Genomic DNA, 26,629 nt, shown 5'->3' with positions numbered 1-26,629 from the left:
TTTGCCGGTTCACGGAATATATAAAATATTTTATATATTAGATATATTTTAATGTAATATAATATTAAAGTTTTAATTATAATAAAATGGTTTTACATAATATTCAATAACTAATGTATAATATGCGATTTTTTTATATTGTATATACAAATATAATTTTTTTACAACAAATAAAGAAAAATAAAAATACAAAAATAGAACAATTAATATAATAAAAAGAAATAAAAAAATTAACATAGTTGAATATGTATAAAATAACATTTTTTTACACCAATGTATAAAAAAAACTTGTAAATATACGATAAAATAAAAGTTTTAGACACAAATTTTTTAACATCAAGGGAAGTACATAAACAATATAGAAATTAAGAAACGAAAATAAGGTCACGAATAAAAGTATCGAACATAGTAAAAGGTAGAACTACATAAACATGAAAAAATAGTCGATTTCTGTTCTCAGCCCTACAAGTTTATCAGCTGCACACTTTTTTAAAAAACTATTTATTAATAGTAAAATTTTATTTAAAATTATAAAATTTAGATGTCTCGTTTCTTATTTAGTGTGATTTTGTAATTTTAATAACTTTTAATCGACCATAAAAAATGAGTTAAAAATATATTATTAGTACTCTAATTATAAAAATAGTTAAATAATCATGTAACTTATCCATACTTAGATTCAGGAGTTACATATTTCGATTCACATTACAGTTTTTTTTTACTAACTATTAAATGTGATTGCGCAATAAGTTTTTTTTTTAATCTCTATATTTTTATTTATTTAACCTTTTAATTTTTATAATTTAAATTAGACATTTTTGTCCTTATATTTATTTATATCAATAAGTTTTAATTTCTATATATAATTTAAAATATATCATTTTAACTTTTATACATACCTTTTTTTAATCTTTTTCAATTTTTATTGTTAATTCTTTTATAAAATCATCTCTTTTGTGTTAATATGATAGAGGTTTTCAATTTTGTAAGGGTAAAAATATGTATTTCAATAATGGGCATCGAAGGTGAGGATAAAAAAAAAGTGTCAAAGGTAAGTCTAACAAAATAAAATTCAATATTAAAACCACAAAGTTGAATATACCTCTATTAGGTCAATATAAAAAAGACAATGTTAAAAAAAGAATAACAACATTAGCTAAAAAGATTAAAAAAATTGTATGTATAAGAATTAAAAAGATCTATCTTAAACTATAGAGACTAAAAAAATTAAAAAGATAAGTATATGAACTAAACATGTCTATTTTAAATTATAAGGACAAAAATGTAAAGTAAGTAAAATTATATACATACTATAAAAGTATTTTAACCTTTATTTTTTTTTATTATCAATGAGTATTAACACAAGGACTCATCTTTTTTAGAGATTAACAAGTACTTAATAGGCAGACATCTCTTTCCGGCTTGCATTTTCTTATACATAAGAATCTAAATTTAAAGCTGAGCCACTTGATTATGTAACTATTTGAGAGCACACTTTTATAAAAACACAAAGCAACTGATAAAGAATTTTTCTATCCTATGTTTTCATGCAAAGCAAAACCATGACACACACATGCTACCATCATAATATAATCGTCACTATCAACATCACCACCTCTACTATCATCACATTGCTACAGCCATCACCATCACCATTACACTCACTACAAGAAAATTACATATTAGCGAGGGACTATTCCCTTGCTATTTCGTCTTTGATCCCTCACTAATCAGATTTGCGACGGAATAGTGATGAAATTGCGAGAGACCATTCCCTCGCTAAATACAGGTAGCTAATTAGCGAGGGATTTAATCCGTCGCCAATCCCTCGCTAAGGTCCTCGCTAATTATATTAAGGATGCTTACTATTTGCTCGCTAATTTGCGGTCAAGCTTCCCCGCTATTCCCTCGCTAAGGGGTCGCAAAATATCCCTCTCTAATTTGTAGCTAATCCCTCGCTAATGTTCCCTCACAAACCCCTCTCTATTCCCTTGCTACAATTCTTGGCTAAGGCCTTGCAATTCCCTCGCTGAATATCCCTCGCAGATCCTTCTCTATTCCCTAGCAATTGTCTCGCTATTCCCTCGCAATATTTCCCTAGCAATTGTCTCTCTATTCCCTCGCAATATTTCCCTAGCAATTGTCTCGCTATTCCCTCGCCATATTTCCCTAGCAATTTTCTCGCTATTCCCTCGCAATATTTCCCTAGCAATTTTCTCGCTATTCCCTCGCAATATTTCCCTAGCAATTGTCTCGCTATTCCCTCGCAATATTTCCCTAGCAATTGTCTCTCTATTCCCTCACAATATTTCCCTAGCAATTGTCTCGCTATTCCCTCGCCATATTTCCCTAGCAATTTTCTCGCTATTCCCTCGCAATATTTTCCTAGCAATTTTCTCGCTATTCCCTCGCAATATTTCCCTAGCAATTGTCTCGCTATTCCCTCGCAATATTTCCCTAGCAATTGTCTCGCTATTCCTTCGCTATATTTTCCTAGCTATTTGCTCTTTTTTCCCTCGCTATTTTGTCTTTCACATGATATGCCTCGCTATTTCCTAGCAGATCCCTTACTGTTATGTTTTGGTTATCATCGCTAATCCCTCACTATTTTGTCGCAATTTTATTTTTAATATTCATATATTCATCTTTACCTGCATTTTTCATACTATAACTATCATAATTGTTTTGTTTTGATATCAAGATTGTAGTACCTATATTTTGCATATCAAATATATTATTGTGTCATCAACTGGCATCAAATAAAATAAAAATACTAAAGGCTAACTAAAACAATTCTGAATTACCAACATAATAAAAATATTCAGTACCAACTAACATAATAAAAATACTCAATACCAACTAATATAATAAAACTCTTCAAGTGAGTTAACAATGCTAATGTAAATAAAAAAAACTAGAATTCAACATTTTCATTCTTGATTCTTCCCAGGTTTTTTGACTGATGATGGTGATGGAATCTTTAAGGCAGGTAATATCTCTTTCCTCAAAAACTGCATTTGTGCCTGCATTTGTTCCTGCATTTGTTGTTGCAAAAGTGCTTGCATTTCTGCTTGTGCCTTCATTTGTGCCTGCATTTGTGCTTGCATATCAGCTTGTGCCTTCAATTGTGCCTGCATATATTGTGATTGTGCCTCCATCTGTGCTTGTAGTTGTCTCTGCAATTGCATTTGGGATTGTATTTGTAGATTCAATTGTGACTGCATCTGTTCTTGCATTTGAGACATTTGTGTAGCTAATGTAGTGATGTCTTCTCTAACAGGTGTGGTAGAGGGACCTACAACCGTTGAAGATGAACCATGCATAGTAATGCTAAGATCTAAGCTATGACCCATGTCGTGGATTCTACCTTTCTTATTTTCACCAGAAATTTGTGTCCAAACATCAGTGTCAACTATAGGATGCTTTGATGCGTCTTCCCCATACTTTTCAGCCATAGCATTTTCATATGATTCCTACAAAAAAATGTATCAAGGTATATATAGTAATAGATAAACAATGTTTAATTTTTACATTAAAAATATATACACACTCTTACAATGAAATTTTTGGCTTTGTTAGAGACATATTCACCATCTTTTCTTTTATGAACTTTGTTGTACAATTCACCATAAGAAATAGGACGTTTATGCTCTGCTTCCTGTGAAATAATATGCAATTTAAGATAAATACATAAACACATTTAATTAATAAACCACAATCAATAAAAACATAATAGTATAAAGTTATAATATTTATGATACAAAAGAAATTTTTATCAAGTATAATTAGCCAAGCATATTACAAAGAACCAAAAGCCATTTATCATACAATTGTAACATATTATGACAGAGCTTAACATAAAAATGAATTGTCAATATTAGTAGAAAAAGTATTGACTATGAATACCATTTTTCTTAAGTGTCGTCCAAAGCTTCTTGACCCTCCAGTGTGCACCATAGCATCAGGTTTGGAAGCCCTATTATTTTTACCCGCAATAGATTTCCTTTTCCACTCTTGTGTTGCCCATATATCTACTAATCCGTCCCACATCTCAGTCCTTATACCTCTTGGCCCATGACCCTTTAAGTCTTCAATATTATCTGAATTTGCCCTTTGTTTTGCCTTTGTCCTTGCCTTAGATAGATAGTCAGGATATCGATCCATGCATGTCAAATCCCAAACCTTCCTTGCCATACTGCGATCGTAATCTGATGCAAAACGATGCTTGTTCTACAACAATGTGAATTAAGTAAATTAATTGATATATACATATATATACACATATACATACACACATGTAATATTATATATAATATTAACATGATAACTTCTTACCATAAAATCATTGAACAATATTTCTTTCATATCAGCAGAATAATTTTTCCAATTTGCTGCTGCATTAGGCATCCTCATGAATAGCTCCGATGTAATATCTCGAGTAACAGAATCTGGAACAAACCTCCTTCTGCCATTTTAAATACTCATGTTGTAAATTATGAATTAGTAAAATTAATTTTAATCATTGATTGAGTTTAGCTTTACTTACGGGTTATTAACTTGTTCCACAGATATAAGAAGTCTCCTATCTACTTCATTGTGAGAATCTACACTTCAAGGCTCTTCTATAATGGGTGGGTTATCAGATGTTGGGGCAACATATGATTGGCCACCATCAGTCACTGGGGTGGTGGTGGTTGCAGACAGACCACCACCAGCTGATTGACCACCATCAGTTGATGGTCCATCAGTGAAAATAGCACCTAAGACAAGCACAATGGAAATAAATTGGTGCACATTACATTCAAATAAATAAAAAGGTAATAATTAAAGTCATTTAACAATTATACATAACATACCTGGTGAATGAGAAAAAGGATCTAATTCTGGAGGATCATTGAACGATTGAGTAGGTTGACGTAGAGTGATGGTGTGACTACCTCGACCTCGTCCTCTTCCTCGTGGAGGCATCTTGAGTTCCTACTAATATAAATATAACGAATTAGGAAATCATGTGCTAATAATATTAAAAAAATGAACAAAATAATGTAAAGTATAAGAGAAATTTCATAGTCAAATAAATACCATTAAAAAAATTAAAACAATTTATTCATAACCACTCGTCGTCTGAATCAACAAAATCATCTCTTGAATTGTCTGAATCATCTAACACCATGTCATTATCCATGAGTTCATCATCCTCATCATCTTCATCGTCATTGATGAATTGATCATGTTGCACATTATCCATTGGATAATTTATATCATTTATGTTTACTTTTTCCATTGGGGCATTTGCATCAAACAATTGTATCTCCTCATTATCAATAAGAATATTGTGCATTCCCATTGAACCATCTCTTGAAAATAATCATTAGTAGTTTGTTCATTTGACAAATAATCTTCGTTATTCAATGACTCAGCCAAAAATAATTTTGCTCTAACCTTACAAGCTGCCCACCAATCACCATTATTCCTACCCCTACTTTGTGGGTATCTCGTATAGTACACTTGTTGTGCCTGTTCAGCTAATACAAATGGATCATTTGACTGAAGCTTTGATTTGTGTTTGATATCAACCAGTCCATACATTTCATCTACTTTAACACCATGAAAAGGGTCAAACCAGTGACAACGTAGAATAATCACTTTGTTTTGATATCCAAGATATGACAATTCTAATATCTCTTCAACAATGCCATAATAATCCAAATCATTATCACCATACATATTGCCTCGAACACATATCTCACTATTCATAGTGGATTTATTAGCTCCATAGCTTTTAGTGTGGAATCTATATCCATTGACTATTAGTCCATTATAAGAAGTGACAATCTTTACCGGACCATAACTAATCTCTTGAATCATTCGATCATCAACTTGCCCTGTACTCACCTATAAATGATTACAAATACAAAAACACACATAATTATATTATTTACTATAATGCATATTAAATTATACATTACAGACAATTATGGGGGAAATAACTCACTTGATGTTTTAGCCACCTACTGAAATCTCTATCTCGAGCTACTAATATTTCATCCTCAGAGATATTAGGATTTGTTTCCCTTATTGAATCCTCGAATTGCCTAATAAAAGCAATAATTAATATTGCAACTAATGTAATTATAAATTGCATAATTTGAAAAATTATGAAGGAAACTTACTGAAGATAGGGTTCTACTTCTTTGCAATTTACAATGACATATGTCTCAACAATATGAAGTTCTTCCTCTGTTAATAATCTACTATGACCTTTGCCAATAGGACGACATGGGAATTTAAAAATAGACAACTTATCATCAATTTTATCTTCACCACCATCATCATTACGAGCAACTTGAGTACGCCTTGTCTGAATGGTAGGATTAAAATACATAGAAGCAAAGTTAGAAATTTCTTCCAAAATGTATGCTTCACAAATTGATCCTTCAACCTTTGCCTTATTTAGAACCTTCCTTTTCAAGTACAACATGCATCTCTCAAATGGATACATCCACTTATATTGGACAGGTCCTCCAACATTAACTTCATATGGGAGATGTATAACCAAATGTTCCATCGAATCAAAGAATGCTGGCGGGAAAATCTTTTCAAGCTTGCAAATTGTTTCAACAATAGAATGCCTCACATTGTCCATGACAGAAGCACGTACTGTAGTTGCACAAATCTCTCTAAAGAATAAGCTAAGTTCTGTTAAAACACCCCATATAGGTTTTGGCAACATATCACGGAATGCTAAAGGAATTAGTCTTTGCATAAAAACATGACATTCATGACTCTTCATTCCATAGATTTTCCCCTCGTCTAGATTAATGCAACGTGATATGCTAGATGCATACCCATCTGGAAACTTTAGTTGTTTTATCCACTCACACACCATTTTTCTTTGATCAAAACTCAAGACATATGTTTCCTTTGGCTTTCTATACTTCCCATTCTCGACCACTAGCTCTAACCTAGGACGTTTACATATCAACCTCAGATCTTCTCTTGCATTAGTAGTGTCTTTCGTCTTGCCCTTTATGTCAATAACGGTGTTGAAGATGTTATCAAAAACATTCTTTTCAACATGCATAACATCCAAGTTATGTCTAATTAGATTAGTGGACCAATAAGGCAATTCCCAAAATATGCTTTTTTTAACCCAATTATGGGTTTTACCAAAGTTAGGTTGTTTTTCTTTGTTTGATTTCAAGCCAAAAGTAATTTTTTGAAGTTGATTCACTTTGTTTAAGACATTTGTGCCATTCAATTGTTGTGGTGGCAAAGAGTTTTCCACTACTGACTTCTTGAAAGAGTATCGGTCACGACGAAATGGATGATCAACAGGCAAAAATCGACGATGGCAATCAAACCAACAAGGTTTACAACCATTCTTCAACCTAAATGATTTATTGTTCCCCATACAATAGGGACAAGCAAATTTCCCATGAGTGCTCCACCCAGACAACATTCCATAAGCTGGAAAATCACTTATTGTCCACATCAATGCCACTTTCATAATGAAATTTTGCTTTTTACATGCATCAAAGGTGTTAACCCCAGTGTCCCATAAAATTTTTAACTCGTCAATTAAAGGACGAAGATAGACATCTAAACTTTTACCAGGTGACTTATTTGGTCCAGGAATCACAAGAGTAAGAAATATGTATTCTCTTTTCATGCACATACTAGGGGGAAGATTGTAAGGTGTCACAAAAACAGGCCAACATGAGTATGGGTTACCTGAATTATTGAATGGATTAAAACCATCTATGCAAAGTCCAAGCCTAACATTTCGTGGATCTTGAGCAAATGTAGGGTGTGTATGATTAAAATTCTTCCATGCCTCTGCATCAGCAGGATGTGTCATAATTGATTCATCTTGATGCACTCCATCTATATGCCAATGCATATATTTTGATGTATTTTTAGACATAAAGAGGCGTTGTAGTCTTGGAATAATAGGGAAATATCTCAACATTGAGTAAGGCACATCCTTGTTTTTTGTAGATACCTTAGGTTTAAACCGTGGTTCTTTACACACCAGACAAACATTTTTATCACTATTTTCTTTGTAATACAACATGCAATGATTACGACATGCATGTATCTTCTCGTATCCTAATCCCATCTCATGAACCATTCTTTTTGACTTGTATAAATTTTCAGGCAACCTTTCTGATTCTGGAAGCATACTCTTGATTATGGCAATCATTCGATCATAACAACTCACACTCATGTTAAACTCTGACTTCAAGTTTAGAAGTTGTGTTACAGCTGACAATTTTGTATGCTTCTTGTAACCATTCCATAAAGGTTCATCCGCATCCCTTAACAAATTAAAAAACTTTGCAGCTGAAGGATTTGGATCCTCTTCTACATCTTCTACTTCAGGATTTAATGTACCATTAGCAACATCCATAACCATATCCACATAGGGATTTTTGTTCTGATTAACACAATCATGGACAACAGATGTTGATGCACAATCCCTCCATGTCTCCTCACCGTGAAGGGTCCAATTCATGTAACCATCGACAAATCCATGGTGATACAAATGTTTTTCCACATTAAATGTAGTATCCCAATATCGATTCCTACATTTTGCGCATGGACAAGGAATGCGCCCTGATACATCGACAATTTTCGAGTCTCTTGTAGCAACTCGAATGAAACCATCAACCCCTTGTCTGAATTCTTCATTTACAATGCCGAAGCAATCAACTCTTCGCAACATCCAACTTCGATCGGGTCTCATGATCCCTATAGTTGCTTTAATACATTAAAATAATCATGCTTTCAAGAAAGAACACAATGACATAACAAGAAGCTAAATTGGCTTCTTCATAGATATAAATTGTGTTGTATAGGGTAGCGTTAGAGACAAAGAATATAATATAATATCCTCAATTGGGAATTTTGGATTTTCAAGGAAGGAGAAGCCAAACCAAAAGGAAAATATGTTACAGTATTTGAACGCCCTAGGTTAAAGGGATTCTTAAAGAAACTTAGTGAATTTGCTAAATTGGTGCTATTTACTATTGGTCTAGAAGGTTTGTTCCAAAATATTAAAAAAATACTAAATTACAACTAAGATAAAAGGGGAAAAGAGAAGATGGAGGGAAGAGGTTTAAAGAGAGGAAAGAAGCAAGGCATTCAGGAAAAATAATTATGAGAGAGAAATAGTGAGACGGTGGGTGGATGGGATTGGGAAATTAAGAATACTGGTGGGAGGGCAATAATTTGGCCACGTGAAAAGAGTAGTTTAATGAGATTGGTTTATTTGAAAAATATTTAATTAATTGATTAAATAAATAATTAATTCAAAGAAAATTAGTGAATATTAATTAATTAGTTGAGAAATTAATAGAAGAATTGATTGGACTTTATAATTTTAATTAAGATAAAAAGTAAATTTAATAATTTAAATAACAAGTTTATAATTATTTTAAATCATGGCAAACATAAGTACCACCCGACAGTTAAAGCAAACATATCATTGCACTTAAACAAAGTAGCCATTAAAAATAATACAAAAGCAACTTAACAAGGACTAAGAATATGCCTACACATGGTTAGGTGTAGAGTTTAATAATGTGACACCTCACACATGTACCCATAACAAAAGATTATAAGAGAAACATAAGGATCACCAAATTAGATGGATAAAAGTATACCTTTGTTGGCGAAGTTTCTCAGCCACAGGATGTTCTTCCTCCTTTACTGGTTCTACTGTCTTACCCTTCTTGTTAGTAACTTTATCAGAAGATTTTTTAGAAGCTTTTTCAATAGTTTTTACAACAGGTGCCTGAGAATATTATGCAAAGTAACAAAAAAAATTGGCAATTGATAACTAAAGAAAGACCATATTTATAAGAAATAAATCATTTCATTAAAGAAATCCTGAAATTCAATTTTAAATATACTTAAAAAATTTTAAATATACTTAAAAAGGTAATCATTGTTAAACAACTTGCATTAATTTTAGTTTTATACACCCCGTCCTTTCCTCTAAAAGATAATAGATAGATGAAACAAGCATAACAATAAACTGCAGATTTGAGTAAAAATAAATTATACTTGATAGTTACCGATAAATTATATAAAAAAATAATAATTAATAGCTATAGCAATTTTGATATTTTAGTAATCAACAAAATATAAAAGATTAATAAATTTAATACACTTTAATTCTCGCTTTCAAGTACAACATCATTATATTAAAGAGGTTTGTAGTTTATAAATTACATTATTGAAAAAACCCAAAACAACCCATGCCAGGACCAAGTTTGTACTAAATGGGATAAACTCATAACTTAGCTTCAGGACTAAATTGCTATTAAACATCAGATATCATATGCTTAAAATGTTTTGTCAATGTTGAATGTCATTTAAATTTAGGAAATGAATGAAAAAGCACCAAGCTTACCTCAACAAGTGTAGTCAGTCCAAGTAATTTGCATATCTTAACCATTTATTTGATGTCAAGATCAAGCAAAACAGCAGCAATTAAAAGGACTGCATCTGCACCTTAAAATCCCAAGTTAGTTGGTTTACCTTAAAATACTTTGCATCCGTTAAAACACTTAGGCATGCTGCTCTACCTTTCTCATAAGCTTGAGCAATTTCAACCTACCACAAAAATAGGACCGTAAAAATGTTTCCTAAACCTCAGCCAAAGTAAGCTTTGATTCAACACTCCAAGAGTAAGTAAGGGAGGAAACCCAACACTCCAAGAGTAAGTAAGGGTTCCTTGCGCGCACAGATACAACAATAATGCCAACTTCACCGTACCTTTCAACTCTTTTAAATTTTTTATTTGATAAATTTAAATAATTTTTATCTTTATAAATATTAAATTATAAATAAAAATAACAACAAACTAAATAGAAATAATACTAATAAAAATATACAAAAAGATATACTATTAAAATTCTAATATGGTATTATTTTAAATTTCAAAATAATATTAAAAAAGATAAATATAAGAAAAGAAATTATACACAGTAATAAGTTGTTATTTTAGTTTTAAAAATAATAAAATACTTATATTTGAAAAAAATTATACACAATAATAAGTTGTTATTTTAGTTTGAAAAATAATAAAATACTTGTATTTGAAAAAAATAAAAAATAAAAAATGAAGTGAAATATTTACTCTATGCAATCCGTTTTGTTTTAAATCTCATGTATTTATTACTTTTAAATCTTATAATATTAATATTGCTTTTTAATTTGAATAATTTTAAATAAAAAATTAAATTAAGTTGATTAAAATTTTTATAATTCAAACTACTGAAACGAATATTACTTAATCTTATACGCGTTTTATATTTTTTTTTTGGAGAAAAAGTAAGTGTATTTTTTTCTTTACACAATCATGCAATATTTATTAATTATAGAAAATACATTAGTAGTAAAATAAATACTTTAAAAAGTAGTATTTCTTTTCATAACATTATAATAAAATTTTCATTTAAGATTTATTTATATATGATATAAATGTACTAAAAATACAATTATATAAAAATAAAATAATATTTGGAACAAAAAACTTATAAAAACGAAAAGTATTATAGCATACTGATGTGGCGAGAGAGAAGAAAATAGAGTTATGTTTATTAAAAAGAAAACTCTCTCTCTCTCTCTCTCTCTCTCTCTCTCTCTCTCTCTCTCTCTCTCTCACACACACACACACACACACACATATATATATAATTTAATTTAATTTAATTTAATTTTCCTTATCTCCAAAACTCTCTCTATATATATAGAGAGAGAGAGAGATTTATGGAGAAAAGGTAAATTAAATTAAATTTATTAAAAAAGGTGGAGTAAAAAAAAAACATGTTGAGCAAAAAATCCCTATTTTGGGTAATCTCTTATTTGCGAGGGATTAGCGACAATACTTTTCCCTCACTAATTTGCGAAGGATTTGCGAGGGATTTGCGAGGGATATACTTATAACTCATTAGCGAGGGATTTGCGACAAGAAAAATCCCTCGCTAGATGAAAAATTCATTTTTTTATTTTGGGTCATAATTTGGAGAGGGATTTGCTAGGAATTTGCGAGGAACTCAGCTCTTCGCTAAATAAGCACTAACTTTAGTGGAGGATTTGCGAGGAAATAAAGGTTGGTCGCAAAATGTTCCTATTTAGCGAGGGATATAAATCCAAGCTATTTGCTTGCTAATTAGTGAGGGATTAGCGACAACACTTTTCCCTCACTAATTTGCGAAGGATTTGCGAGGGATTTGCGAGGGATATACTTATAACTCATTAGCGAGGGATTTGCGACAAGAAAAATCCCTCGCTAGATGAAAAATTCATTTTTTTATTTTGGGTCATAATTTGGAGAGGGGTTTGCTAGGAATTTGCGAGGACCTCAGTTCTTCGCTAAATAAGCACTAACTTTAGCGGAGGATTTGTGAGGAAATAAAGGTTGGTCGCAAAATGTTCCTATTTAGCGAGGGAATTTAGCGAGGGATATAAATCCAAGCTATTCCCTCGCTAATTAGCGAGCAACTAGCTTGGGTTTATATCCCTCGCTAAATTCTCTTGCTAATCCGCAAAATTCTTTTAGTGACTTTTCTACTCTGAAGCATTATAAATAAATATTTTTTAAAAAAAACTAATTAAATTAAATATATATTATAAAATAATTAATCATCACTTTAAAGAAAGAGGATTGAAAATTCTTTTAAAATAAAAAAAATATTTAATAAAAGGTAACCAAATAATGTATAAATTCAAAAACAAGGCACAAATCGTTTATTTACACAAACTTCCAACTTAAAACATAAAATGACATAAAAATGGAATAAACGCTATTTGTAACTAAGGAATGCATAAATCTCTCTAATTGCGATGTAACACCATCAAAGCAAGATCACGAAACAACCGTCAAAGCACTAGACTTCGCCTTCATCAAACTCATTGTGACACCCTCTACCCCAACATACATATAGAAAAATTATAAAAATAACATAAAATTCTTCATCATTAATAACCAAATCTCCAACCACATAAGGCAAAGAGTTCACATTCATAAACTTAATCTAAATAACATGTCAGGGAAATTACAAGAAAATAAAACTGAGTTTTCAAATAGTTTAATGGAAATAGCATCCTAAACTAAGCCTAGCTATGCCCTGATGTCACATATCCTATCAGAGCATGCCCAACTGAAGCCTAAGCCTCATCACCAACATCCTCATGTTGATGATCAACTGCAACACAATTTAAACACAAACAAAGAACAACAAGGGAGTGAGAAACATCTCAGTCGGTTCCAGATGTAGAAATAACAGTTAGGTAACACTCACATAAATCATACATACACAATCATTCATTATGCAAGGATGTCATGGACTCGACACATAAATGTATGCATGTGGCGCTAGTCACGTATCTCATGATCACATTTATCATCATATTATCTCATCATATCATTATGTTACATCGTGGGTGACCCTAAGGTACACCTTGTTAGCATGTTACATCACCAGTGACCCTAAGGTACACCTTGTTAGCATGTTACGTCATAGGTGACCCTAAGGTACACCTTGTTAGCATGTTACATCACCAATGGCCCTAAGCTACACCTTGTTAGCTTGTTACATCACCAGTGACCCTAAGGTACACCTTGTTAGCATGTTATGTCGTGAGTGACCCTATGGTACACCTTGCTAGCATGTTACATCACCAATGACCCTAAGATACACCTTGTTAGCATGTTACATCACCAGTGACCCTAAGGTACACCTTGTTAGCTCATATATGCACATGATGCATGTCACACGTTCACAAACTCATGGACTCATCACTTCACTTGTCATGGAATTTCATGTCTTATCACATTTCACATTCTCATGGTCATAACTTATCTCATCTCATCATATTTCACATCCCCATAGTCATAGAGTTCGCATTAGCACATTCTCATTCACATCATGTCTCATGTCATTTGTTCATATTGCACACAGTCTTATTCATAATTGTTCCTTATAGGGTTTCGCATAGGAACCCACATAGCACTATAATTCATATCAAAACATATTCATTTTCAAAATCAATCACATATTCATACATCACATCCAATAAGGAACACAACAAAAGAATCAGAAAGCAAAACAGAAAATATTCCTATTTTGCCCGTTTCTCCTAGGGTTTCCCGTAGGAACCCATAGAGCACTCTAATACATATCAAAACATGATCATTCTCAAAACTAATCACATATCTACACATCACATCTAACAAGAAGCCCAACAGAACAATAAGGAGGAAAAATAGAAAACGTTCATATGTTGCCTGTTCCTAGAAGTATGCATGCAGGAAAGGGATTGGGGGCCAATCCTACTACCCAACAATTATTTCCACACCCCCGAGCAAGGTTTCTCACTCCCTCCTTACCTGGATAAGTAGAAGATGAAGCTAGAGCGAAATCTGGTTGATCTCCTTCTCCTGGTTATCCTTGGTCTCAAGAGAGTGTGTCCAGAAACACTGTCAAAATGCTCTATTTATAGATTTCAAGAGTGGCCAGAACGGCCCGTTTCAAATCCGGAACGGCCCATTATGGATCCTTTCATCATGTGTTAAATTCTCATCTGGAACGGCCCGTTCTAAAACCAAAACGGCCCGTTCTCAACTAGGATTACAAGCCTTTTGGGTGGTTTGGAACGCCCCGTTCCCATCTAGAATTTGTAGGCCATTTTAGTAGTTTGGAACGGCCTGTTCCAGTTTGTGAACAGGCCATTCTGGACTACTAAATCACGCTTGTATTAGTAGTTTGGAACGGCCCGTTCCAATTTGAAAACGGCACATTCTGGCTACTAAGTCACACTAAAAATTACTAAATTACCCTCATCAAAAAGCATGAAAACTGGGGTGTTACACTCATCTTTTTGTACTTGGTCTACTCTTGCAATGAGAATCATCACAAGCAAAACACAACAACAGACATAGGGAGTAAGAATATATTTCATCCATGTACAACACTTATAAGGCATAAGGATAGTGCTAAGAGTACATACATCATACTTAAACCTCATATATACACCTATATTCATCTCCAATATCCAAGGCAATATTCATCTCAATAACAATAATCATTCTACATGCATATGGTATCAATCTCCTCATCATTGCCAACTTAAGGCAGCCTAGGACTCATGGACTAGATCACCACATATTGGATGACCCTCTCAATCCACTCTTAACTAGGGGATATCTACCAAAATCCAATTGAAGCATTATAGTCGGCCATGGTTACCTCACACCCTCCATTAGAGGCTCCTTATCATAACACTATCAAGGTCTAAGTAGATGACTATAGAGATCCTCGTACATAGATTCACACTACCTTGCCAAAAAGGTTTGAATGCATGGACTCCATACATAACAATGCCACATTACAACAAATACAATGACCACTTGGTGATTTTATCGCTAGACTGAATAGTCTAAACTTCTCTACAACATATAAAGCTTTACTTGGATTTCATCATTGTCATTTGTAGCTTAGTCTTACACATCTCATCATATCATCACCATCACCATCATTTCATACATCATATTATCACATACATCATCATCATAACATCATCTCACATCATAACATTGTATATTACCTTTATTCAAACTCTCATCATCATCAATGATTATCATCTCACATATTGTCATTCACCAACATGTCAAATATTACACACAATATTTTGAATTCAAACATCAACATTATATATCATATCATTTACAACCACCTCATACCACATAGAGGCAATTAAAGAATAAAACAACTCACCAATATAACTCACAAAATTATCTCTTCTAATCTTAAGCTTTTATGACGTCATGTGGCCTAAACTTGATATTTACAATTGTACCTATGTTATTAAGTTAATCTTAATTTTATTAAAAAATTTAGATAATTATCTAAAACTTCTATGTTGACCTCAAGTGTTTATTTTACCATATACTATTTTTAAAAATCACAAAATTGCAGTATTTAGGCTTAATTATGAAAACTTGACCTTTACTCACTAATTTGATCATAATATATGTTCTATACCTCATTTTTGATGATTTCAATTGTAACACCCTGATTTTCACAAATTATATGAAGGCTCAAGGCCCAAATAATGGTGATTTAGTAGCCTAGAATAGGTCATTCCCAAACTGGAATGGGTCGTTCAAAACTACTAGAAAGGCCTATAAATCCTAGTTGGGGACGGGTCGTTCCCAAATTCAATTGGATCATTCCAACCCAGGCTGTTATGAGTGAAATTCGAACCCAGAACGGGTCGTTCCACTTTGGGAACGGGCCATTCCAAACATGGCCGCCATTCCAAACATGGCCGTTATGAGTTAAACTCAATCCCAGAACGGGCCGTTCTGGCTTAAGAACAGGTCGTTCTAGATGTGAATTTTACACATAACGAATGAGTCCAGAACGACCCATTCTAGATCTGAAACGGGCCGTTGTGGCCACTCTTGACGTCTATAAATAGCATGCTCTAGCACTCCCAAAAGCATATATATTTCACTTCTGACTTCTTTTTCTTCTACACTCTCTAAAGACTAAGGGGAACCTAGAGGAGGAGACCAGCAAGATCCTGCTTTAGTTTCATCTCCTGCTTATCAAGGTAAGGGGGGAGTGAGAAACCTCGCTCTATGTGTGGGAATGTATGTTGGGTAGTGGGATTGGCCCCCAATCCTATGTTTGTTATATGCTCATGTATGAAAGGTTTTTCCCAATTGTATCTGTTTCATCTCTGTTTCTTCCTGAATGTTCTAATTGATGTAATTAGTATGTATGTATGTATGTATGAGTAGTGTTTGTGTTTGGATTATAATTGCAGACTTTGGTGTTCCTATGGGTTCCTATGGGAAACCCTAAGGGAATGCATTGGTGATTGTAAGAGGAGATTGTTTGAAGAGGCAATTATATGAATAAATTGTATTGTTTTAAATGTTTATTGTATGAATTAGAGTGCTCTGTGGGTTCTTGAGAAAACCTATGAGAAACAGGCAAAATATGAATATTTTCTATTTTGCTTTCTGATTGTTCTGTTATGTTTCTTGTTGGGTGAGATGTACGAATATGTGTTTAATTTCGCAAAAAAAAACAAGTTTTGATATAAATTAAAGTACTCTGGGGAGACTATGTGAATATGATGAGATAATGTAAAAGTGAATATGAGACATGAGATATGAGGATATTGTTGAGATTGTTGAAGCCTGAGCTTGATGAGATCACCTTTGAGGCTTAAAGAGTTTTGATGATAACAAATGTGTGCCAAGGACAACAACAACTTAGAAGGCAAAAACAAAGTCAAAAGAAAGTGCTATGTAATAGGAAATAGTTTATAAAGTTGTTTTGATTGAGTTTATTTGTTGTGTGTGCTGTGTGCATAAGCTAAATCTATATCTAATCTGATTAGGGAGTGTATGATGATGAGTTTAAAGTTTAAGAAGTTATTTTGAGACTTAAAACAAAGTTTTGAAAACTAACTCAAAATAATCAATTATCATTAAATATAATCGATTATTCCAGCAACAGACAAAATGGGATGCCTTGCTGCAATAATCGATTATTTGTGAAATAATCGATTATCCCAGAAATGACTCTCTGGAATAATCGATTATCCAGCAAAATAATCGATTATATTGTTCTTGGTTGGTTTCTAGAAAACCTGAAGAACAAAATAATCGATTATTCTTTAAAATAATCGATTATCTGGTTCTGAAACTTTTATAAATAGTTTGAACTTTTTGAAACTTCAGAACAGAGTTAGAATTGAGAATCAAAATTAGAAAAGCGTTTTTGTGAAGTCTTTGTGACAATCTTGGAGAGTTTTCTTTGTGAATCCAAGAAGAAAAACGTTTGTGAAAAACTTTGAAAGGATCATCATCATCACATTCTTGAAAAGGAAAAGATTAAGATTTGCTTCTGAATTCCAGGTGAATTCGTTCCTTAATTCTTTGTGAATACTTGTAAATCTTGAGAGGGTTTCTCAAGTGGTAAAGAATTCTTGTAGTGGGTTTCTACAAGGGGTGCTTTCTTGGGGTCAAGAAAGTGGTTATCTTGAATGTAGGAGTATATGCATGTGTGGTATGCTTGTAAACCTTCTTCATTAAGATAGTGGAACAAATCTTGATCAGGTTATGATTGAGGACTGGATGTAGGTCACATGTGGAGTGGCTGAACCAGGATAAAATGTGCAATCTTCTCTTACCCTTATCTTTTACTTTGTGTAATATCTTGATTGTGCATTAAAAGAAGATTGTTCTTGATTAACATGTGTGCATGAATAATGTTGGTTTAAACTGAATTAAAGCATTACATATTGGTGTTAACTTTGAACCTCATTATTGTGTAATCAAGAAAACATATAGGTTTCATTCTTCTATAACAAGTCTTTAAGAAACTTCATTGAAAATTCATTTTTAGCAAAGTTTAATTGAAATAAAGATCCTAAATACTCTGAAAATTTTTAAAGTGTCATAGAATCCAATTCACCCCCCTCTTGGATTGAGCCATTCTTTTCTAACAGATATGTGATAATGAGACATGATAATGTTATATGATAATGAGACATGATAATGTGATATGAGAATGCATAGAGTCTTGATTTACATGCATCATTTGCATAAATTTTTTTAAGGCACTACAAGAAAAAGTCAAATTTCCCACGGATTATTTCCCACGGAGCAAAATCCGTCAGAAATTTCCCACGGATTTAGATCCGTGGGAAATTTCCAATGGAATTTCCCACGGATTTTTACATGAAGGAATTTCCGACGGAATTTCCGACGGATTTAAATTCGTGGGAAATTTCCGACGGAATTTCCCACGGATTTATATCTGTCTGAAATTTCCGACGGAATTTCCCACGGATTTATATCCGTCTAAAATTTTTGACGAAGTTTCCCACGGATTAAAATCCATCTGAAATTTCTGACGGAGTTTCCCACGTCTGAAATTATTAAATAAAATTTAAGCTAATTATTTTTCAAATATAACCAATCCTAATCGCATCAATACACACAACAATGCACTATATAATGTTTTCATTATTATATGGGTGTTTTCAAAATATAAATAAGATAAATATAAATCAAAGTGTGTGAGGTATGACTTATATTACCTATATATAATTATATGTTTAGGTTATTATAAATTATAAACTAATTAGCGTAAATGTGTTTTTTGTTACTTATCTTGAAAAATACCAACACATGATGTTCAAATTTAAGAATAACACACATCTTTTCTTTAATTTTTAAAAATCACTCATCTCTTTGAAAATAACGTTATTAATTAAATAAGGGGGAAAAAGTTAAATTATGTTCTGCAAATCATATATATGTATCTATCATTTATTTCTAAGTTACATCCAATACTATGTCATTTTGATGAAAACTTTCATTGATCTTCAATTTTGAAAATAAGATTTTTTTCAATTCATTTTTAAAATTATTACTTAAATTTAATATATTTTTTTAAATCACAGTGTGCATGATATTTAAAATAAATTTCAAAAAAGTTGAAATAATAAAATAAGAGATCAAATCTCATTTAATTATTGATATTTGTATTAATAAATTATTTTCTCTTAATAGTATATAAACAGTATTATCTTATATAAGTAGTTGTATGTGCCTCTTAAATAAATAAATAAGAAAATTAATACTCACTTAAAAATTTGAGAAGAGATATATGTATGACGTTATTGAGAAAAACTTCAAGTAGGGGTTAATGAAATTTTTTCTAGATTAAATCTTCTTTATTTAAAACTTAAAACATTAAAGTTAAAATAATTACACTAAATAATTATTTTTGTTCCTAATAATTGATTGATTTAAAAATCTCTTTAAGTTGTAGTAATTTCTTAAATTTACATTTTATTGATTTCTGAATTTTATATTTAAGTAAATCAGTAAAATACAAAGTAACGAGTATAAATATGAGTATTTAAAACTTCAATGAATCTATATATAGAAAGTAGAGATAAAGACAGAGAAAATGAATAGAAGAAAAATAGTTAAATATATAGTTGTTTGATTATCTATAGTAATAGATAAAGGGTAATATACGTCATCTTGTAACTGATTTTGTCTAATTTTATTTGTAATAATATGATTATATATTTAAATAGTTTAATTTTAATAATTTTTTAAGTATATTTTTGTCTTTCACTTAAAATATTTGAATTTCTATATTTTAATTTGAATTATTTTTTAAGTATATTTTTGTCTTTTTGTCTTAAATTTTTGAATTTCTATATTTTAATTTTAATAATTTTTATTTCTATTATTTATTAATTCTTTTCATTTTAAATATTTTATAACATTAATAAAATTTTATAATTTTAATCTCTCTAATTTTATCTTACTTTTTATTTTATAAATATAATTTGGATTATTCATTTTATAATTAAATTAAATTTTTTAAATTTTTTATGAGTTTACATTCTAAGAATGTATTGAAATTCCTCAATATTTGATTATTAGATAGTAACAATATAGATATTCTGATTATTAGACATTATGTTATAATTCTACTACTGATCGTACTATATGTTATTTTTAAATTTGAACTCCTAAACTTTATTTGTTATGTATGATATTTTATTTTGTATGAATGAATTTGTTTTGATTTACATAATTATGATTGATTTAATATCTTTAAATAGGATAATTATTTAATAAAATTTTGAATTTAAAAAAAAATAATTTTTCACAGAATTTCCCACGGATTTATCCGTGGGTAATTTCCCACGGACAAATCCGTGGGAAAATCCGGGGGAAATTACCCACGGACTAATCCGTGGGAAATTACCCACGGATAAATCCGTGGGAAATTCTGTGAAAAATTATTTTTTTTTAAATTCAAAATTGAGGAGTTTCAATACATTCTTAGAATGTAAACTCATAAAAAATTTAAAAAAATTAATTTAATTATAAAATGAATAATCTAAATTATATTTATAAAATAAAAAGTAAGATAAAATTAGAGAGATTAAAATTATAAAATTTTAATAATGTTATAAAACATTAAAAAAGAAAAGAATTAATAAATAATAGAAATAAAAAATTATTTAAATTACAATATAGAAATTCAAAAATTTAAGACAAAAAGACAAAAATATACTTAAAAAATAATTCAAATTAAAATATGGAAATTCAAATATTTTAAGTGAAAAGACAAAAATATACTTAAAAAATTACTAAAATTAAATTATTTAAATATATAATCATATTATTACAAATAAAATTAGAATATATAAAATAAAAATCAGTTAAGGGTATGATTATCTATTATTTTTTAGACAAAATCAGTTACAAGATGACGTATAACTTTATATTAAATGTGAATTTTGTAAATTCAACTGTTAAATTAAAAATATTTTACTCTTAAATCATATATACAAAATTTTATATTAATCAAAGATGATTTCTTATAAAACAAAATTAAATCTGTTGAAAAATTTATATTTTCGATGAGAAAATTTTTTGTAGGAAAAGCTATATTATTGATGAAATATTTCAGACAAATTTATATTTGTCGAAAATGTAAGAACTGGTTTTAAATTTGATATGAAAATATTATGATATTATTAGATAAGATTTTAAGTTAGTATTTTATTAATAGTTGATAATTAAAAAATAAAACAAGGATAAATACATTTTTTGAATTTTATATGTTTGATTTAAGATAACTTATAAAATAACTCTTTGGTAAAGTTATTCCGCTTAGTAACTCATGGCGTGTGTTGAAATTTATCGATCTAATTAATTGTTAAATTAAAAGTTACTAAATTTTACTAATAATTAATATAAAAAATTAATTAGTTTTGGAATAAATTATTTGTGAATTAACAATATAATTGAAACATTAATTATTTTAAATTATTTAACTAAAATCTTATTGAAAATTTACTATATGATCTTAATATTTTTGTATAATTAATATCTGGTTTTACTATATGATCTTAATATTTTTGTATAACTAATATCTGATTTTAAATTTGATATGAGAATATTATATATAATTAGATAAGATTTTAAGTTAGTATTTTATTAATAGTTGATAATTAGAAGGAAAAAAAAACAAGGATAAATACATTTTTGAATATTATATGTTTGATTTAAGGTAAATAAATATATTAAATTAATTAATAATTTATTTAAAATATTAAAATTTAATTTATAAGTATGTATTAAATAAATATTTATAATTTTTTAAATTATATTATCATTATAAATTATAAAATAAAATAATTTAAATTATAATTTTAAATAAAAATAAGTAGACGTTAATTATAAAAGTAAGTACATATAAATAAATAATAATTAAATATATTATTATTATTAATTATTATTATTTGTAATATAAAATTATTATATATTATTATTATAGTACAAATATGAGATTGTATATTTGAGAATGACTTAAATGAATTAATTTGTACAAGTTATACTGACAACATACATATACATTTCGATAGCTTACTCATAAGAACTTCACAGTTAAGCGTGTTTGACCTGGAGTAGTACAGGGATGGGTGGCCTTCTGGGAAGTTTCCCAGAAATTGCATAAGTAAGGATAAAACACACTAAACAATGAAATATCGTGAAATAGAACCCTTGAGAGGCCAAATATGAGGGTTGTTACATTAATAAATTTATTAAAATTAAAAAAAAAATTATAATTTTCGGGTAATTTCCCACGGATTTATCCGTGGGAAATTACCCACGGATAAATCTGTGGGAAAATCCGTGGGAAAGTTACCCACGGATTAAAATCCGTGGGAAAATTTCAGACGACCAATTTACCGACGAATTAGTGTCCGTCGGTAATCCGTCGGAATAATGCCTCATTACCCACGGATTTTGGGCATTTCCCACGGATTTTTGCCGTTTGAAATACCGAATTTTCTTGTAGTGAGGGTATGATATGGAATACACCGCCAGGGAAGGCCCCTTTGTGTAAAAGCTTGGGGACTAGTCCTTGGGGATAGCTCGATTTGGAAGTCCTAGTCTCGCCCATTGTGTGCATTGGATGTATCTTGCGCAGGCTTAGCTATCCCGATTAGACCCTGGTAGTATGTCCTTCTAGTGAGAGTGCGCAGAGGGTGTGACTCGGCATGTACTCCTAGACTACTCTCATGTATTGCTAGTGGCAATACACCATGTGATATGTGTTATTGGCGCCACATGCATGATAATATGTAGTCCGTGTCCATTGCATGTTCATTTTAATGTCTATATTAAAGTGATTTTTTAATGTCTTTGATGAGTGGAATGATTGTTGTTAATCTATCTATGTTATGTACATATATACATGTTTGTTTGTGTTTGGTTATCCGGTGTGTATTCCTACATCGTGAGCTAGAGTGAGATGTTTCTCACTCCCTTTTCTTTTGTGTTATTTTCCTTTGCTTGTTATACAGGTGATTATCAGCATGAGGCCGAGGATGTTGGTGAAAAAGCTTAGGCTTCAATGTTGGACTTTGTTCTGATAGGACATGTGACATCGGCGCATAGATAGGATTAGATTAGGATGTTGTTCTTATTATTTTGGAAACTTTGGCATTATATCTTTGTAATTTCCGTTGATTAAGTTATTTGTTTAAGTCATGGATGTGGTACTCTCTATCTAAACACGTTTGGTATTTCAATTATGAAAGATTGTGTTATTCAAATTTTATTATTTATGTGTTATGGTATGCGGGGTAGAAGGTGTCACATCAGTGTCATCGAAAAGCTAACGTCCAAGGCTACATTTCTTATGAAGACATCAAAAGGTAATTCATATTTTAAAAGGATGCACAAGCATGCACAAATTAAGCATAGGTGTGCTTTACTAAAATCAAGCATGCACGAGCATGGTTCATTAAGCAAAAATGTGGTTATTCCCTCAAGTTTGGCCACGCACAAGCGTGCTTTCTTAAGCATAGTTGTGGTGCTTCCTACACTGGCATGTTCCCTTAACCATGGTCATGCTTATCAGTCTAGAGTCATATATGTAACACCCCAGCAACCCGCATGTGGATATTGTCCGCTTTGGCCGCAGCCCTCACGGTTTTGCTTCTGGCAATGGCACGCATGCCACCCCAAAACGCGTCCACACAAGGAAGGTATCCACACCCATATATATGGCATGCTTCGTTCTCCTTCCTAACCGATGTGGGACTTCACAATCCACCCCCCTCAAGGGAGTCCAGCGCCCTCGCTGGCACACCGGCCCGGGTCCAGGCTCTGATACCACTAAATGTGACACCCTTACTACCCCAACATATATATATATTGTAATAATAAAAACTTATAAATAAATTTTTCAATTTCGGTAAAAGGGTTCACATGAGAATCTTAAAAAAAATTATCCTTCAATAACCACAATAACAAAAAAAATGAAACGCAAGAGTTCTCAAATTACTTTCAAAATAACATTTACAATAAAAACCTATGTTCTAAACAAAATCCTTTTTGCCCCGATGTCACAATATCAGAGCATCCCGATATATCAACCGTTGGCATTCTAGATACCACTCGTAGCTAGATCTTCCTCACCTAAAATATCCACAAATCGCACGGTGAGAAAAGAAAACATCTATATATATAGCACATAAGAAAAGATAATATATTATTTAATATTCGTAAATATTTCAACATATCGTATTTCAATCAATCATGCATTGTCATCACGCCATAATTCTCAATCAAACCAATATACACAAATCTTGCACTTCACACTATGCCAAGGTCACGCTACCCATTTAACAATCTCGGGCCGTGCTCACCCCTGATATAACACTGTGCCAAGGTCACGTTATCCTTATCTTAGGACCGTGCTCACCCCTGACATGTTAACCAAGGTCACGATACCCACGTAACAATCCAGAGCCGTGCTCACCCCTGATATAACACTGTGCCAAGGTCACGTTACCCCTAATCTAGGGCCGTGCTCACCCCTAACATGTTAACCAAGGTCACGATACCCTTGTAACAATCTCGGGCCGTGCTCACCCCTGGTCATAGGTGTTACATTTGGTATCAAAGCAGGTCGATCCAATCGACCGTGAGTTATGAGTCTACTATGCTTGTTTGGTAGATAATTGATGAAATGATTGATTGTGAATTTTGTTGATATGTTAGTTTATTACTTATAGTTTAATTGTTAACTTTTCTGGTGATCAGAAAAGTAATGGCAGGAGGTAGGAACGATCGTGCAATCGCTGATGCTCTACAAGCGATGGCTCAGGCTCTTGGTAATATGAACCAACAATCAGAGATAGATTGGTTGGAGAGATTCCAACGAAAGAATCCACCAAGCTTCCGTGGGGGTTATAATCCTGATGGAGCTGCTGACTGGATATTTGAAGTGGAAAAGATATTCCAAGCTATGGGGTGTCCTTTGATACAGAAGGTGACTTTGGTTGCCTTCATGCTTTCTGGAGAGGCTGGCATCTGGTGGCAAGGTGCTCTGCAAAGAATGATAGCTGCAGGTACCCATGTGAACTGGGAGAATTTCAAGCAGCTATTCTTGGAGAAATACTTTCCCCGAGATGTAAGACATAAGAAACAGGTGGAATTCCTTGAATTGAAGCAAGGAGAAGATTCTGTGGCTGATTATGTGACTAAGTTTGAAGACTTGGTTAGATTCTGCCCTATGTATGATGGTGTGGGCAATGAGGAGGAAAAATGTGTGAAGTTTGTGAGTGGTCTTCGCCCTGAGATTAAACAAGTTTTCAATTATCAAGGGATCACTCACTATCATGAATTGGTAAACAAGTTCCGAGTATATGATGAGGACAACCGTGCTAGGGTAACTCATTATAAGAGTGGAGGACCCATGAGGAATAATAAGTTTGGTTCATCTAGTAAGGGTAAACCTTACACCAAGTTTGCCGGGAATTCGAGTTCTAAGGTGAATAATCAAGGTTTTGTGCAACAAAGAAGCCAAGGTCCCACGACTATCCAAACTTCTAGAGGAGGGAGTGTGGGTTCTGTTTCACACTACAATTGCTACAATTGTGGGAAGCCAGGTCATAGGGCATATGAATGTCCGTTACCTAGAGAAATAACGTGCTTCAAATGTCAAGAGAAGGGACATAGAGCTCGTGATTGTCCCAAGAACAAGACAACAGAGGTTGGAGGGAGTGCTAGCAAACCTCGAGCGACAGGAAGGGTGTTTGCCTTGAGTGGTGCTGAAGCTTCGCAATCCAAAGACTTAATCCAGGGTATGTGTTTCATTAATGGAACTCCTCTAATTGTTTTATATGACTCTGGTGCGACTCACTCTTTTATATCACATGCGTGTGTGTCCAAATTAAAATTTCCTATTTCTTCCTTGTCTTTTGAGCTAATAGTAGAGACACCAACTAGTGGTTCAGTGTCTACTTCTGAGGTCTGTTTAAAATGTCCTTTGATTATTGAGGGTAGAGATTTCATGGTTGACTTAATTTGTTTGCCTCTAAGTCAGCTAGATGTTATTCTGGGTATGGACTGGTTATCTTCCAATCATGTCCTTTTGAATTGTGCTGATAAATCTATTGTCTTTGGTGAGCCTGTTGAAAAAGTGAGTAAGGATTATTTGACTGCCAACCAAGTTAAGTTATCTTTAGAAGAGGATGC

The 26,629-nt window shown here is 31.8% G+C and overlaps 1 protein-coding gene across 2 annotated transcripts; it reads right to left on the bottom strand.

Moving 5' to 3' along the window:
• Positions 1-2,779: 2,779 nt before the first annotated feature.
• On the bottom strand, positions 2,780-7,519 carry LOC145956862 (uncharacterized). Of its 2 annotated transcripts, XM_083072646.1 has the most exons (5): positions 4,336-4,431; positions 3,907-4,230; positions 3,557-3,658; positions 3,368-3,473; positions 2,780-3,295 (listed from the first exon to the last, which is right to left on the bottom strand). In XM_083072646.1, exons 1-5 carry the CDS (start codon positions 4,411-4,413, stop codon positions 2,931-2,933), a joined length of 975 nt encoding a protein of 324 aa, XP_082928772.1. In that variant the 5' UTR covers positions 4,414-4,431; the 3' UTR covers positions 2,780-2,930. The 2 variants fall into 2 exon arrangements, 1 of the variants encoding a protein (XP_082928772.1); XR_014433167.1 differs by lacking the exons at positions 2,780-3,295; positions 3,368-3,473; positions 3,557-3,658 and adding an exon at positions 5,996-7,519 and having other exon boundaries at positions 4,123-4,230; positions 4,336-5,895.
• Between the last annotated feature and the right edge of the window lie 19,110 nt (positions 7,520-26,629).

The sequence above is a fragment of the Cajanus cajan genome, chromosome 4, assembly GCF_000230855.2.
Source record: "Cajanus cajan strain Asha chromosome 4, NIPB_CcT2T_4, whole genome shotgun sequence".
NCBI classification, from domain to species: Eukaryota; Viridiplantae; Streptophyta; class Magnoliopsida; order Fabales; family Fabaceae; genus Cajanus; species Cajanus cajan.
Note: the sequence above shows the minus strand (reverse complement) of the source record. Positions and strands in the feature narration are given on the sequence as shown.